The sequence below is a fragment of the Helianthus annuus genome, chromosome 14, assembly GCF_002127325.2.
Source record: "Helianthus annuus cultivar XRQ/B chromosome 14, HanXRQr2.0-SUNRISE, whole genome shotgun sequence".
NCBI classification, from domain to species: domain Eukaryota; kingdom Viridiplantae; phylum Streptophyta; class Magnoliopsida; order Asterales; family Asteraceae; genus Helianthus; species Helianthus annuus.
In genome coordinates this window covers 81,860,825-81,879,186 of record NC_035446.2, presented here as the reverse complement: position 1 = coordinate 81,879,186, position 18,362 = coordinate 81,860,825, and the positions used below count along the sequence as shown (strand labels likewise).

General features: G+C 32.6%; 1 protein-coding gene and 1 long non-coding RNA gene across 3 annotated transcripts; both read right to left on the bottom strand.

Annotated features, from left to right (window-relative positions):
* Positions 1-10,874: 10,874 nt before the first annotated feature.
* Positions 10,875-12,895, bottom strand: LOC110908577. Of its 2 annotated transcripts, none has more exons than XR_002574727.2 (5): positions 12,623-12,895; positions 11,775-12,015; positions 11,608-11,701; positions 11,436-11,513; positions 10,875-11,370 (listed from the first exon to the last, which is right to left on the bottom strand). It is a non-coding gene; the product is annotated as an uncharacterized LOC110908577 (long non-coding RNA). The 2 variants fall into 2 exon arrangements; XR_002574728.2 differs by having other exon boundaries at positions 10,875-11,344.
* A 2,088-nt stretch (positions 12,896-14,983) lies between these two features.
* Positions 14,984-15,615, bottom strand: LOC110906861. The gene is made up of 2 exons (XM_022151929.1): positions 15,345-15,615; positions 14,984-15,243 (listed from the first exon to the last, which is right to left on the bottom strand). Exons 1-2 carry the CDS (start codon positions 15,613-15,615, stop codon positions 14,984-14,986), a joined length of 531 nt encoding a protein of 176 aa, XP_022007621.1.
* Between the last annotated feature and the right edge of the window lie 2,747 nt (positions 15,616-18,362).

The following is an 18,362-nucleotide window of genomic DNA, read 5'->3' as shown; positions in this document are numbered from 1 at the left end:
GAAAAAAACGACGCGTTGAAAAACCGAAGCCAAAAACCGGCGCGCAAAAAAATTCGGGACGCCAAAAACCGGCGCGTTGAAAAAACCGGCGCGTAAAAAACGTCATGGTAAAACGGGACGCCAAAAACCGGCGCGCAAAAAAATTCGGTTTGTTAAAAAAATGTTAATTTAAAAAGAGATTTTAATAAAAATATTCTTTTAATAAAAAATTATCACAAAATCTGAATTAAAAAAATGATTTTAATAAAAATTTGTTAGACAAATCTGAATTTTGAAATTTTTGTTTAACATAAAATTCTGAATTTTTAATATAAAGTAATTAATGAATAAAACAAAAAGACAATTAAATATAATATATATATAAAGACAAAATAGTGTAATTTTACTATACTACCCTTTTGGATTATAATATTAAAGACATAATAAGACAAAATCTATTTAATATTAATTTTAGTTACTTTAAATCTCATCCATCCATCTCCTTGATCCAAAGGCTAGAAAGTGGTTCTCTCAGTTTCTTACAACTGGAGGTGGTTCTCATTTTAGCGGTCCCCTATATATATATATATATATATATATATATATATATATATATATATATATATATATATATATATATATATATATATATATATATATATATATATATATATATATATATATATATATATATATATAGGGGACCGCTAAAATGAAAACCACCCCCAGTTGTAAGGACCACGAGAACTACTCTCCACCAATCAGGTTACGACACGTATACACTATTATATTAAAATCTAAAGGTTATTATGGTAAATTACTCAAATTGTCCAATCCATCTGTCTCTTTATCTCTTTAAAGTCTGTCTTCAGACTTTATCACTTCACACACCCCCAAAATTGAAAACCCCCTAATCTCATCTCTCTCTCTCTCTCACACTCGATCACCACCATCATCTTCAAAAAATCAGATCTGTAACATGTTGCCAAACAGGGGGCGCCGGAGTTTGTGACTGGTTGTGTTGGTGTGGGGGGAGGTGGGGGCGACGGTGTTGGTTGTGGTGGCCGGAGTTTTTGTGAATGGGTGTGATGAAATTGACGGTGGTGGGAGGTGGTTGGTGGGGAAGACGGTGGCGGAAGACGACAGCGGGAGGTGGGAAATCGCCGGTGTTTCAGGAATTTTTGTCCGACGGTCTTGCCGGCTGCCGTCTCCACCGTCACCGCCAGTGGCTCTGAACCAGGTCCTGCCGGCTGCCATCTCCACCGGCTTCTGAACCCGACCGCTCCAACTTCAGTCAGATGGTGCAACATGTCACCGGAGTCAAGTTACCAGACTTGCCGGTTGTAAAACCGGTCAAGCGCAAGTCACTTGTCGGATTCCCGGGTTCCGTGAATCATTTGACAGAAGACGGGACTTGTTTTTACTCTCTCTAGCTTCCTTACTCTTGTTTTTCTCTTTCTATTATATGGAAATGAGATGATGTGTGTGGAAATCTCGTTGTAGAGAAAAGGGACGTAAAAAGGGGTTGTTGGTGATATAGCTACAAAAGGCTTTTTTTTTACTGTTATGAAGTAATCTTTGAAGGTTCTGTTATCTTATGAAGTCAGGGAAATTATGATGCTTTTGAGTTCCCATTTTGGACGCGATTACCCGACGATACTGTGATTCAGGGTGGATCCCGTGGTTGAAAACTTGATTTAAGTAATTGTTGATTTTTTGTGGTTGAAAACTTGATTTTTGTGGTTGAAAACTTGATTTAGAGAAGGTTGATTTATTTGCAAAGCGGCGCCCAATGGTGCCCGGCGGTGCCCCGTGGTGCCCGTGCGGTGTCGGCGGTGCCCCCTGGTGTCGGTGGTGCCCGCACGGTGCCGGTGGTCGATTGAAGTGTGGTTTTGGATTTTGGGGCGGTGATGATGGAAAAAAACGCATATTTTGATGACAATGGCGCGGCAAGGATGGTGGAGGGTAGGTTTTTTAACGTGCACCCCCACTTTGCAGCCTCTGTTTATCGAAAAATCTGAGCCAAACCCCGTTTATTCAAGAACCCACTCACTGTTTTGATTTTTGTTTGTTTGTTTTTTATTTTTTCCCCCAATTGTTATAGTTGTTATGATGATAACAATCTATCTGAGACACATACCAAGTTTGCGATTTCTGCGTGCGTTCGTTTTGTGTAAAAAAGTTTTTGTGAAAAAAAAAAGTTAAACCGTAAAACTTTTTAACGTAAAACGTAAAAAGTTTAACGTAAAACGTAAAAAGTTTAACATAAAACGTAAAGCGTAAAATTTTTAAAATAAAACGTAAAACGTAAAATGTAAAAACGTAAAACATAAAAAGTTTTACGTAAAACGTAAAAAGTTTAACGTAAAACGTAAAACGTAAAACATAAATAGTTTAAAAAGTTTTACGTAAAACGTAAAGTTTAAAAAGTTTAGCGTAAAACGTAAAACGTAAATAGTTTTTTTGTAAAACGTAAAACGTAAATAGTTTTTTTGTAAAACGTAAAAAGTTTAACGTAAAACGTAAACTTTTTAACGTAAAACGTAAAACTTTTTCTATGTAAGTTGTAAAACGCAAAAAAGCGTATGATAAAACGACGCCTAAACAAGGGGCGTGAATGCGGCGCATAAAAACGCCGTGGAAAAAACGGGACGTAAAAAACGGCGCGTTAAAACGGCGCGTTAAAAAAACGACGCTTGAAAAAGTCGATCGTAAAAAACGGCGTGCAAAAACGACCCCGTTAAAAAACGAAGCGTGAAAAAGTCGGGCGTAAAAACAGCGTGCAAAAACCGACAATAAAAAAATTCTTTTTAAAAAATAAAAAGTAATATAATAAAACAAAAAAGTAATAAAGAAATAATAAAGACTAAAAGACAAAAAAAGTAATTTTACTATACTACCCTTTTGAAATATTAAAGACATAATAAGACAAAATCTATTTAATATTAATTTTAGTTACTTTCAATCTCATCCATCCATCTTCTTGATCTAAAGGCTAGAAAGTGTTTCTCGCGGTTCTTACAACTGTAGGTGGTTTCTATTTTAGCGGTCCCTTATATATATGGACCGCTAAAATAGAAACCACCTCCAGTTGTAAGAACCGCGAAAACTGATATTAACCAATTAGAGATGGCCACCTCATTAGACATGTGGTTGTTTTTAAGAGGCATTTTCGTAATTTACCCAAACTGATCACCTGTCTCTTTCTATTCATATCAATCTTCTCTCTCTTCTCTTACAAAGTCAGAGAAGTCCAGATCACTTTCTTCCTTTCTCATCTATGATCTCCTAATTCAAAACCCAGCCTTCTTATTCCTTAATTCACCCACACCAAATCTGAAGCAACTTTCTCTTTCTTAAAACACAGCGCACACAAATAATGATGAACGATGATGAGTGACAAGGTGGTTGTTGTTGGTGACCGGAGGTGAGAAGGGTGGTCGGCAGTGAACCAAGGTTGATGGAGAAGGAAGGCTGAACGGTGGTCGGTGTGTTGCAGGTTTATCGAAGGTGGTGGAGGTGGTTCGATGGGGTATGTATTGTGTGGTCGGAGGTTATGAAGATGATGACGATGAACGTCGGAGATGATGATGATGACTGCCGAAGATGATGATGATGATGTCTGGTGTCTGTTCTCGCACAGTATACTCCTTTCTTCATAACTTTGTTAACTGGCTCTTGTTCGTCTTTTAAATCAAGCTACCACAATCAATGATGAAAAAAAACCCAATCGGTAAGACGTGGCAGAAGGTTTGTAGATATTGTTTTAGGATGAAGATTAATTGTTTGAGAATATCTTATGCAAAGAATAATTAGAGCTTGTTTTGAGGTAAATCCACTAAATGGTTCTTGGTGAAGGGGGCTGTAGCAATGATGAAGATTGGTTGCCGAAAGAACAAAGTCTCGCACAGTATACTCCTTTGTTGGAAACAGATGAATGGTGATGTGTAATAGATTTCGAAACTTCAAACTCGGAACTCGGAACTTCGAAAACTCAAAGAACAGAGGTGGTTGGAGGTTGAAGGTGATGTCCGGTGGTCGGAGTTGATGCACGGAGAAGATGAAGACGGTCGTACGATGTAATGAAGACTGTTATGGGGATGTAACAGTTGAGATGGAGTGGTGATGATGCGATCTTTTTAACATAAAACGTAAAGTTTTTAACGTAAAACGTAAACCTTTTAATGTAACATAAACTTTTTGCCGTAAAACGTAAAACGTAAACTTTTTAACGTAAAACGTAAACTTTTTTAACATAAAAATAAAATTGTTTTGGTTTAAAAATCTGGATCTAAAATGGTTTTTAATAAAAAAAATATGTTTTAAAAAACAAGTAATATAATAATACAAAAAAAGTAATAAAAAACAATAAAGACAAAAAGACAAAATTGAGTAAATTTACTAAACTAACCTTTCGGATTAAAATATTAAAGACATAATAAGACAAAAAGTATTTGATATTAGTTTTAATTACTTTTAATCTCATCCATTCATTTTGAAGATCTAATGGTTGAAAAGTGGTTCTCTCGGTTCTTACAACTAGGGTTGGTTTTCATTTTAGCGGCCCCTACATATACATATATATATATATATATATATATATATATATATATATATATATATATATATATATATATATATATATATATATAGGGAGAGGATCATGAGAAAACTAGAAAACTAACTAAAATCCACTAAAAAGGAGGGGGAGGGAGACTTTTAATGAAGGAGGGGGGACTTTTAATGAAGGAGGGGTAAAATTGGAACAAAAAATATATAATTTTTCAAACATTTCCCATTTCTCCATACGTTATCATTTTAAAACAAAAATGGCACCATAAGATCACAAATTTTCTTATCTTTCATTCAAGTATATTCGAGCATATTTTTTATGACATAAAAAAAGATTTATGGTGTCGTCTTGTTTTCAACACTATTATTATAGTAGTGCACATGTGCAATGTAACATGTACTACAATTGCATTACATGCTTAAAATTAGCTTTTTGAGTCTAGTTTAGCTTTTAGGGTTAGTTTTTTTTTTTGAGGTTTAGGATTAGGATTAGGTTTTTGGGTGTGGGGGGAGGGGGGGTTTAGGTTTTTTTTTTTTTTGGGGGGGGGGGGGGGGGGTTGGGGGGTTTAGGTTTTTTTCGGGTTTATGTTTAGGGTTTAGTTTTAGGTTTTTGGGGGGTGGGGGTTTAGGTTTTTGGGTGGTGGGGGTGGGGGGGTTTAGGTTTTTGGGGGGTGGGGGTGGGGGGGTTTAGGTTTTTTTTTTTGGGGGGGGGGGGGGTGGGGGGTTTAGGTTTTTTTCGGGATTATGTTTAGGGTTTAGTTTTAGGTTTTTGGGGGTGGGGGGGGTTTAGGTTTTTGGGGGGTGGGGTGGGGGGGGGGTTAGGCTTTTGGTGGTAGGGTGAATTTAGGTTTTTGGGGGGTGTCAGTGGGGGGTGGGTTAAGTGGTTTAGGCTTTCCGTATTAGTGCACATGTGCAGTACAACAAAAAAAATTTATTTTTTTTTTTTTGAAAATTTTTTTCCATACATATAAAGTAGCGATTTTTTATTAAAAAATTGTAAAAAAAAAAAAAAAAAATTTGGTATTTTTTAGGTTTTTTTAGTTAGTTTTTTTGTTTTCTCATTTAAACTAGTTTTCTCATGATCCATCCCATATATATATATATATATATATATATATATATATATATATATATATATATATATATATATATATATATATATATATATATATATAGGGTAAGGTTCATGCGAGAACCACCTTATTGCGAGAACCGCGAGAACCAATGTGAACACAACCTAAAATAGCTAAAAAAACCTAAAAAAACCCTAAAAAAACCTAACCCTCACTCCCCCCAACCCCCCCCCCCCCCCCAAAAAAACCTAACCCCCCCCCCCCTCCCAAACTAAAATGCTAAAAACGAAACCCCCAAAAAACCTAAAAAATCTAAAAAAACAAAAAAAATCAAAAAAAATCTAAAATTTTTTTTTAATTTTTTTACTATTTTTTATGTTTAAATCGCTACTTTTAGTAGCCAAAAAAAATTTTTTTTTAAAAAAAAAATTTTTTTTTTTGGATACTAAAAGTAGCGAGTTTTATATAAAAAATAGTAAAAAAATAAAAAAAAAATTTGGGTGTTTTTTAGATTTTTTTAGGTATTACTGTTTGTGTTCACACTGGTTCTCGCGGTTCTCGCAATAAAGGGTGGTTCCTAACGGATCTTTGTCCTCTATATATATATATATATATATATATATATATATATAGGCTAATTATAATGAGAAAACTCACTCCGGTTAAGAAAACCTAGAAAACTCAATTGTGTGGACTAGAAGCCTCCACGACATTTATGTAAAATATGAAATAAAGGGTAATTTTGGAATTTTGCACTAGACATGAAAAGCTTTGTGCTGACATATTAATTATACCCCATCTCATTCTTCTCTCCTCATCACCACAAAACCACACACACTTCTCTCTCTTTCTCTCTCTATGGATAACCATCCAGATCTAAGGTTTGAAACCAAAAAATTCTTGTTCTTATTAAAACCCTTCATAATCAACCACCCAAACTCTAGATCTACAATCTTAACAATCCGGTGACGGTGTAGTTCAAGATCCGGTTTCTTGGCGTACGAGATATCCATCGATCCACCACAAATCATCACCAAAACCACTGGTTTTCTTGGTTGATTTAGTGCTTTGAGTGGTTCGATAGATTTGTAAGGTGGGCTCGGGTAGTTCCTCGACAAGGGTTTCAAGATCCGATGGTGGTTTCAAGATCCGGCGGTGGTCAACAAATGCGGTGAAAGTTATAAGAATGTCTTTATCTTTTTTTTTTTTTTTTTGTTATAGATCTGATGATTTTTTTAGTGGTCGGATCTTTGTTTTCCATAACATCATTTTTATGTATCTTGATTTTATTTTATTTTTTTGAAGTTATGAACATCAAAAGATCATCATCCACATATGAACATATGAACATCATGGTGGCTTGGATCATATGGTGGCTTGGTTCCATGGCTACATATGAACATCAAAAGATCAGCATCCACTTGCTCCAAACCAAAAAGATGCCCCGAACCAAAAAAGATGCTTCGAATCATGATCCAGATCCAAAAGATGATGCTTCAGATAACGGTTGAAGATGCTCCAGATGCTCCGGTTGAAGATGCTCCGAAAAGATGCTACCAGATCTACTAGATCTAAGTATGTTTGTTTTCAGTTTTTTTTTAGATTTGCAATTTTTTGTGTTTTGTAGATCTTTTTTTTTTTTTTGTGTTTTGTAGATCTACAACTTTTTTTTATTTTTTTGTTCAAGAAGATGAATGTTTTTAATTTTTTATTTTCTGTATATGTTGTTTTTTATTACCGACTTTATCAATTTTTGTGTAAATTTTGTTTTCAGATCTGAAAAATGGAAACAATTTGATTTTAAGTTCTTATGTATTGGATTATAATGTTACCTTTCTTTGTTTACTGTTATGATGATTGAATCTAAAAAATCTGTTGTTATTGGATTCTTGTTAATGAAGTTAGATTTTTTATATACATTTTGTAACATTGCAAGTTACATTACTTATGTTGGATTATTGTTAATGAAGTTTATTTCCGATGTAACAATTCTCATAACAATTCTTTGTGTTTTAGTTACGAAATGTAACAATCAAATAAATAATGCATGTTACATTTTTTCGTATTACATAAATAATGTATGTTACTGAAAATAAAGAGCATTGTTACACTATTTTAGATTGTTGTAAAAATAAAGTGTGTTTTTACATTTTTTTTTAGATTATTGTAAAAATAAAGTGACTGTTACAGAAACAAAGTGTGTTGTTACATTTTTTTTGTGTGTTAGAAATGTAACAATCAATCAAAACAAAAATGTATGTTACATTTTTTTGTGTTATAGAAATAATGCCCGTTACAAAAAATAAAGTGAATTGTTACACGTTTTAGATTATTGTAAAAATAAAGTGTATGTTACAGAAACAAAGTGTTACATTTTTTGTATGTGGATATCCTTTAAATGGTAAAAAAAAAAAAACAAGCATTTTCTTGTTTACTGGGTGTTTACATTTTTTGAATTTATACAGAAAATGTGTTATTTTTTGTATTTTTTTTTTTTGTAAAATGTTACATATGAATTAAAAAAAAGCCATCATCTCATGAATGAATATTAGGGTGATATACAGATTGTAGTGTTTTTTTAATAAGAAAAAGATGCACGAGAAACTAGGGAGGATTTGTCATAACTATTTTCTTTTTCTTTTTTTAATATGTATTTTGAATTATGTGTTACATCAAAAGGAAGTCAGAAGTCAAGTCAGATGCAGTTGCATCTTCCCAAGAATATATTTATAACTCTCCATTCACATTTTACCCTTACATGTACTATTTAATGATTAATTTAATAAAAATTAAGAGAGATAATACTCAAACACATCACAACCATCCATCTCTTCTAATCAATGGTTATTAGTGAGTTTTCAGGGTTTAGTCAACTGGAGTGGGTTTTCGATTTATCATTGCCCTATATATATATAGGACAAAGATCCGTTAGGAACCACCCCTTATTGCGAGAACCGCGAGAACCAGTGTGAACACAAACAGTAATTCCTAAAAAAATCTAAAAAACACCCAAATTTTTTTTTTTATTTTTTTACTATTTTTTTTGAAAAAATCGCTATATTTTGTTAATAAAAAAAATTCAAAAAAAAAAAAATTCGAGTAACAGTTATCCATGCACATGTGCATATGTGTCGTTTCTTTGTCAAATTCCGTAATTCATTACAAATAATAGTCAATTGCACTTTCATTTACACTACTACGTGTAATACACTATCTTTTACATTACCAATGTTAGAAATGCACATGTGCATCTATATGTATCAACAGGAAATAAGGTGTTTTGGTACACTACTTTCTCTTTCATCTATCATTCCATCCATAATACACAAGCATGCACATGTGCATTTCTGTCATTTCTTTGACAAATTCCGTAATTCATTACATATATTAGACAATTGCACTTTCATTTACACTACCATATGTAATACACTACTTTTTACATTACCAATATTAGAAATGCACATGTGCATTATATGTATTAACATGAAATAAGGTGTTTTGGTACACCACTTTGAATACACTTTCCCTTTCATCTATCATACCATCCATAATACACTACCATTACCTCCTACCATCCATAATACAATACCATTACCTCCTACCATCCATAATACAATACCATTAACAATATTTTCACTTTATTACATATATGTAAACACCATTTATACCATCCAATCAACATATTACATAAAAAATTGACAACTATAACCAAACCATCAACCACTAGATATAACTAACCAAAAAACATGTATATGGGTCTACTTCTCCATTCAAAATCACAAACTTTTTGTATCAAAACACGTTATATCATGGTTATACCTAATTATGCACATGTGCATTTTGAATATTGGTAATGTAAAAAGTAGTGTATTACTAATGGTATTGTAAATTAAAGTGCAATTGTCTATTCCTGATAATGTATTACCGAATTTGTTGAAGTAATGATACATATGCACATGTGCATGGATAACTGTTACTCGAAAAAAAAAAGTTTTTTTTTTTTATGGAACGAAATATAGCGATTTTTTGTTAAAAAATATTAAAAAAATAAAAAAAAAATTTTGAGTGCTTTTTTGATTTTTTTTAGATTTTATTTTGTGTTCACATTGGTTCTCGCGGTTCTCGCAATAAGGGTGGTTCTCGCATGAACCTTACCCTATATATATATATATATATATATATATATATATATATATATATATATATATATATATATATATATATATATATGGTAAAGATAGTCTAAAAGGGGCCTAAAGTGTGAGAAGTGTATTATAATACTATATATAATACTATATAACACCATATAAACACCGTATAACAATATGTAACACCATATAATACCATATAACACTATGTAACACTATATAATATTATATAACAAATATAACACTATACAGTAGAAACTCGATATATTAATACTCGATTATTTAATAAACTCTCTAAGATAATATTTTTTGCCGATCCTGACTCGGGGATAGGGTGCTAAATTAATAATTCGCTAAAATTATAAGATAATACATTTTTGATAATTTCTTTAGACCCCATATAAAATATAAATTAATAATTCCTTATATATAGCATATTACATGAATGATTTATAAAGGTTTCTTGAAAAATGACTCAATTGTCTTTTGTTTTTTGTTGAAATCAATTTCCCCTTGAATCTCGTCTCTAATTTTCCTTAGCATGGTAAGAACTTCTGGTGTTGTTTTCTCATAGCTCAACAAGAAATTGTTCAATGTGCACTACAAGAAAATGATGTTATTGTAACCCCGGTAAAATGTTGCGTTAGGCTTTAAAAAGGTTGCATTAAGCCTAATGCAACCTTTTAGTGGGAGCTGCATTAGAAGCAGTTGCATTAGACATAATGCAACATTTTTAAAGTCTAATGCGACATTTTCTTAAAGTGTTGCATTTATTATTCAAATGCAACCTTTTTAATGCAACTTTTTTTATTTTGAAATGCAACTTGTTTAGTCTTCAAATGCAACTTTTATTACAGTTTGTAGTAACAATTCATATACTCTATTGCAACTTTTTTTATAAATAAATGCAACCTCTATTATAGTTTTGTTACAACAAAGCAACCCTTTTCTAGACTTAATGCAACCATTATTATCTTTTTAAAGGAGAAAATGCAACCTTTTTTACAACCAAATGCAACAATGTAGCATAAAACTCAAATGCTATTAACTAATATGCATTCAGTGACAATTACACCAAAACAATAATAACATAGTTATCAGATAGTCAAATAAGATATCACTGATAACTGATAGTCAACTAACGTACTTTGATATACTTGTCCAAACTCAAATAATAATATGGTAAACACAATGTGTAAATTACAATAATAATGGGTGATGAATAATATTCTACCATCTCGATCGATCGAACTGGCACTTGTTACATAACCTTCCGCATCATAGCTTCCAAGTCTTCTCTTTGGTTGTTAACATCTTTTTGCATAACTTGAAGTTGACATTTTTTTTTCTTTCATGATCCTCTTCAATCTCTTGATGCATTTCCAGCAACCACTTTTTCTCAACTTCAATGTTTTCTTTAAATGATTTCATCAGCCCCTCCAAAATCATGGACGATATGCAAAAACTATCTACTTTTTATCAACATATTTGTAACGCATCTACCATAAAGCTATGCATGCCTCTCTTTATTCATTACAGCCTGAAAGGTCGGTTCTTCCATCTTGTAGCGTTCTACAACATATTGAGATATCCATGACCTGATATCCCAAAAAACTAAATCCATGTATTTCTCTTGGAAAACATTATAAGTAAACTAGCGCACCTGTTAATTAGGTAGGTTGCATATTAGGCGAATTATCAGCAAACATGATAGACAATTTCCTTTTCAAGCCTTCAATATCTGCAAGATAACAATGGAAAATAAATAAACATGGCTGTCTCAAATAATTTGATTTATACAACATGGTCATTGAAAGTTGGGTGAAATATAGTACCAAGTACTCAAGGCTTTATTGACCCACAAAAAAGTTGACAAAATGTGTTGCCAATTTGCATAAGAAGAATGTGGGGATAATTATGCCCTTGCACCTGCATGTTACTACAAAGCTTTAAAACAAGAACATATATCCAAACCAAAACAAATATTTAGTTTTATGCGTACCGTCATGACCATTGAAGACTCTAAAGAGACCAATGGTTTCAGTATATGCACCGTTGATTCTTGCCTCGGATAAATCCTCCATTGCAAATCTATTTCCAATAGAGGTTGAAACCCATAGTTGGATTTTGGATCTTCACTCACATCGCCACCACTATCAGGGGAATTACTAATGTGTTGACCTTAGATGGTGAATCATAACAAACAAAGATAGCCCATAGCCACCAAAGTTGAATCAAATTTCCTATAAAAAAGTTTAATCTTAAAAGTTATAAATATGAAACCAAACATGCTTCACAAAGAAAGGAAACTACCACAAGCTGAAACAAAATTCTATAGACAGCAAATTCTTTGAACAAAAAGACTATCTATATTATAATTAAATTACCTTTGCATTTGAAAAGCAACGGATAACACAACCCAATGAATACATATTTTGTGATTTCATTTAGAATAAAGAACCATGTTAGACAATCAGCAAGGGCTAATTCTTTATTTCTATCAATACGAAAAAAGATTACGAAAGGCAATGTTGTAATCTATCATTTTACAACAAAATTTGGCCAATTGCGTAAATTTGTTTTAGATGTATATGCAACAGTATCATATTAAACTGCAAATCAACAACAATATGAAAGTATTTACTTTTTGTACACCAGCGTATTATGCAGTTTCAACCAACAATTTTAACACTAGCAAAGTAACTTTTTATAAAATAACCTGTTTTGTGATGACGCTGAAACTCTGTTCGTCGATCAATCAGCGTAAATTTAAAAAAGAGGATTCGAAATTGATGAGAAAAGTTCTAAAACTACTAACAATATTGACATATATACAGAGAAATTACTCACCTAGTTGCAACTATCATTATTGACATCTGACCGCAACATCGTTATCTAGATTTGCCCAGATATGCTCGATGGCATGGATTGTAGCGACGGCTAAGCAAGACGACAACAACAGCGGGGTGCAATTAGCAAAATCCATCGGTGGAGGCTAGATGGTGGTGCGTAGGCTTACGAAAACGGGAAAACGATAACCAGCGGATGAATTTTGGGGATGGAAAATTAGGGTAAGGTTAATGGAGGGAGATTGAAAATGAGACGGTAATAAAAATTTTTGAAGGTGGGTGGGTTAATCGGAGGGGGGGGACTGGATTTGGGGGATATTAATTAAAGTTGTTTCTTTTTCTTAAAAAACATTAAATTAAAACTTGAGTTAATTGTCAAAATCGTCCCTAACATTTGGGCACGTTTGTCATTTTCATCCAAAATGACCTTTTTGTACCGTTTGCGCATGAAAAAATTAAATTGGATGTAGAAAAATTTACAACGCCAATAGACATATCGATTATAGTTATTATGCATTATATATACACACACAACTAGCCAATATTGGTTATAAGTTAACCATCATTTACTTATACTGACACCAAACCGCATCATTGATTAAAAACTGACACAAATCCATTATAACTAACCATCATTTACTAATAGCTCCTTAATTGATCAAAACTGACCATCATCGACAATATCGTGTATTCACTACATTAATTTCTAAATAACATACTATAAACATAAGCATTGTTTCAGAGACAGTCCTAAGGATTCAAGTGTCCTATACAAGCCGAAAAAAGCCCGAGACGCTAACAAATCATATAAACTAATTTTTTAACCAACGATTAACATTGTAGCAATAAACATAGCAAAGTCATAGTATTAGAATGACATAACGTAATAGCTAGTCGATGATTCGTGAAGCTCTCCTAACATTATTAATTAGGTCTAACTTGTAGAAAGCAAGGAAGTGGAACAAAAAAAACATATTGTGAGTGGTTGTGGTGGTCGACGTAGGTAAGTGGTAGTGGTTAGGCTTCGGGGGGCGTGGATCGCCCACCTCTAGGTTCAGCCCTGCATTGTTTAATGGCTGTCACTTAGAATCTATTATTGCTTATTACGATATAACATGAATCACTACAACACAAATTAACCCTTTCAACCTAATATGACGTAATATGACCCACCATACTCTATATAAGAGTTGTGACGTAATACACCCAACTAATACATGTATGAACCATCATAGCTAATTACAACCTAACATGATTCATTGCAACACAGTCCAACCTTTCATGCCTAATATGGCATAATAGGAATCATCATGCTAAACTAAAAGTTATGATGATCCGTAAGACTCAATATACATATACCTCACTAAAACATGTATGAACAATGATAGCTCATTATAACCTAACAAAACTCACCACACCACAATCTAACTCTTCACTACCTAATATGACGTATTAGGGATGCTAATTCTTGACACGACTCAAAGCCCAACCTGAACCATATATAAAAAAAAATCAGATTTTGGGTCGATAATTAACACGACATGTTTTTAAATAGGCCGGGTTTAGGTTGACCCACATAAAGACTCTAAATATTAGAGTGCACTTCATAGCCTAAGATTAAATTAAGTTATCACGATTCATCCAAACATTAATTTACATATGTTTTCCCAAAGTTAAATTTGCCCCCTTTATTTTTTTTGTCAAAAGAAAATTTTCATTCCCTCCAAACAAAACCTATTATCCCCACCCTTCTCTCCCGCCTACCCAAATCGAGTGTCTTGCCCACACCTCTAATCGATTACCTTCCTCCCTCTAGGTCCTAGCAATTTTGACTCATGGGTCTTTTGGAATTATGGGATGATATGGTCTTTGTTATCTATCAATCTTTTTATCTTCTTCGGTCACTTGATTTAACAACCAATTTCCAATTACAAGAAATTTAAAATTAGCCCTGTACCGCTGTCCAATTAATTTTTTTTTTTTTTTGTTGTTTTTGGTGGATATAAAGCATTTGTAGATATTCTTTTAAGTATACTCTTTTGGTTGCTATACTGAACCAAAATAGATATCGACTAAAACCCCACAACATAGCGCATGTAATCTTACTAGTTATAAGAATGCAACAATTCTAATAACAATTGCAGAGTTCAATAAAATTTTTAACCTTTAAGAAAAAGGTTGCAAATTTTAGTTATAATCGCAACTTTTATATCAAAAGGTTGCAATCTCAATAGAATTTTGCAACTTTTTTTAAAACAAGTTGCATTAGATACCTTAATGCAACCTTTGTAGTAAATGAAGTTGCATTAGAGTCAAATGCAACATAATTGAAAAAAGTTACATCTGAAAAGTTGCAATAGCCTCATTTTCTAGTAGTGGTGATTGCCGCTTTAATAGCTTCGTTTCGCGAAGGGGGCTCCATTGTAGAACTTTCATCATCTTCTTCATCGATATCATCTTTATTAATTCCAATAACGCTTTCAATAATTTCTTCATCAGTCAACAACTGTGCAACTACATTTTCTTTTGGGTGAGTCAGAACATCTTCGACATCCATTGCATTGCGATAACCCAACTCTTTGATCAAATTCTGGAGTTCTTGAGTGCTTTCACCACCTTCATCTGAGTTCTCAAAAGTCGACCAATAGAAAAAGTAAAGTCTGGAGTATCCACTGGATACATATCTTTCATGAACTTTTTCGCCTTCTTGATGATTAGTTCACCTGTCATATTCACATGTTCTTGATATTGAAGAATCCATTCATAGAGAGATTTTTCTAGGTCAGGAAATTTTGCCCGTTTGTGTCGCTTAACATCGCCTCTTTCGGGAGCAAGTGAGAGATACTCTAAAGACCGCTTAACTGTATTCGATATTGTCGCTTGACTCACCTGCAAACCATAGTTACTATGAACCCATTCTTGCAATTGCTTTTGAGTGAGACTTGGATTATCCTTGTTGTGCTTGCATAATGCTCTTCGAATCTCGTCTGTCATTGTTGTTTTTTTCACACCTTTAAGATAGGAAGCCATGTTGTGTGTATGATTTGTTTGTGTTAACCTATTTTGATCTTGTATTTATATAGAAAATATTTTTAATGTCCATAAAGTGATACATTGAACACAAGAAGCATAATAAGGTGGGAGATTGAAGGTTTCTTTCAAATTGGGTCGTTCATTTGATATACATGCATTGTATACAATAATTAAGTGAAAACTTGAAAGGCGTTTGTAAACTAAGTATTCTACTATAAATTAATAAAATATTAATTAATATATAAATTAATATTTATTAATTTATCGATTAATTAATAACTCTTTTAATTAATAAATTTTGGTGGTCCCAAGTGTATTATTTTATAGAGTTTCTACTGTACATCTATCATAGACATGCTATCAGACAAACTATAGTGTTATATTTGTTATATAATGATATATAGTGTTACATAGTGTTATATGGTATTATATGGTGTTACATATTGTTATACGGTGTTTATATGGTGTTATATAGTATTATATATAGTGTTATAATACACTTCTCACACTTTGAGCACTTTTTACAGGATCCTCTACCTATATATATATATATATATATATATATATATATATATAGGAAAAGGATCATGTGAGAAGTGATATGCTAGTTGAGAAACTTGAGAAGCATTCTGGACCACACATTTTTCTAAGCCTTTCGTAATATACACATATGTATAGTTTAAAATTGACTATATACATATGTGTATAACTCAATATACATATATGTATATAGTCAATTTTAAACTATACATATGTGTATATTACGAAAAGCTTAGAAAAATGTGTGGTCCAGAATGCTTCTCAAGTTTCTCATATAAGGTGGACTTCTCTTAGGATCCCTACCCTATATATATATATACAGGGTAATGCTAGACAAAAAACCCTAAAATTCTTAGAAAACTCTGGAAACCCAAATCTCCCTCCATTTTTACCCGACCTCCCGACATTTTTTTTTTTGAAAAAAATTACACATGTAATATACATGTTTTAGAGTGTTTTGGGCCAAAAAAAAAAACAAAAAAGCGCCGAAGGGATTTTTTTAAAAAAAATAAACAAAATTCAGCGCCTAACACGTGTTAGACAAAAATGCTGAAAGTTGCTGAATTTTTTTTTTTTTTTAAATTATCCCTTCGGCGCTTTTTTGATTTTTTTGGCCCAAAACTCTTAAAAACATGTATCTTACATGTGTTATTTTTTTCAAAATAAAAATGTCGGGAGGTTGGGTTTTCTAGGGTTTTTTATATAGATAGGGTTTTCTATCTAGCCCTACCCTATATATACACTCCTCAACAAACCAAACCATGGTATCAATCAAACCTTAATTGAATATTATGAGTTATGGTGTTACCATCTTAGTTCTCTCTCTCTCTCTCTCTATATATATATATATATATGAGAAGGATCCGTTAGAAACCATCCTTTATTGCGAGAACCGCGAGAACCAATGTGAACACAACCAATAATATCTAAAAAAATCTAAAAAACACACAAATTTTTTTTAATATTTTTTAATAAAAATCGATACTTTTCGTCAATAAGTTTTTTTGGAGACTAAAACTAGCGATTTTGTTTTAAAAAATATTAAAAAAAATGTGTGTGTTTTTAGATTTTTAAGGCTTTTTGGAGGTTTAGCTTTATGGTTTAGTTTTAGTTTTAATTTTTAGCATTTAGGTTTTTTTTTTTTTTTTTTTTGGGGGGGGGGGGGTTAGGTTTCTTTTAGGTTTTTGAGGGGTTTAGCTTTATGGTTTAGTTTTTTGCATTTAGCTTAGAGGAGGTTTTTTTAGATTTTGGTTGGTGTAGTAGGTTTATTTTGTTGTGTTTACATTGGTTCTTACGGTTCTTGTAATAAGGGTGGTTCTCGCATAAACCTTATCATATATATATATATATATACACACACACACATACTGTTCATACAAACCAAACCATGGTATCAATCAAACCATGATTGAATATATGGTGTTACCATCATAGTTCTCAATTCCTCAAAGTTTGGATTCTAGTGATGAGTTGGTATCCATGAAAACACACTAATACATAGTGTCCAAACTATTGTCTAAGACAAGATGTATTTTCTATCATTTTAATACCGAACCCAAACCATCAATCAAAATCCATGAATTCATGCACCATCGTTTCCCCCGTTGTAGGGTAACTCTGGTGTTCCAATCTCAAGACTCATCAACTACGTACGTGGAACTTCAACGTAAACCGTGAGTTTACATGATCCGATTTTACATTTTATGCACTTTTGGGTGCAATATGTACAACCTTATCAAAATCACAATCACAATATCAATCACATTATTCAAATCAATCAATCCATTATTACATGCTTAATCGATATGCTTTGGATACATACATGCTAGAAACCTTTCTTGCACAATATTTGTCATTAACATCATGAGCCAACCTTAACATGTATAGCGCTATAGGAGTAGCACACCGCTCTAAGGAAGGGTCTATGCTAAGTTATTCAATCATGGTCATGTTCAACTTTTGTATCTATGCTATTAGCCAAAACTTGTATGCTCACCAATGCTTTATGTGTTGACCGTTACTTTAATATATAATGGAGGAGATTGATGCTATGACATTTCAAGAATCTAGTTGGATGGATTTTAGAAACACATTTAAGTTTATGTACTTACCATTTTGTCGTAATTGAATTTCCTTGTTGTATTTCCATTCTAAACCATGTACCACTT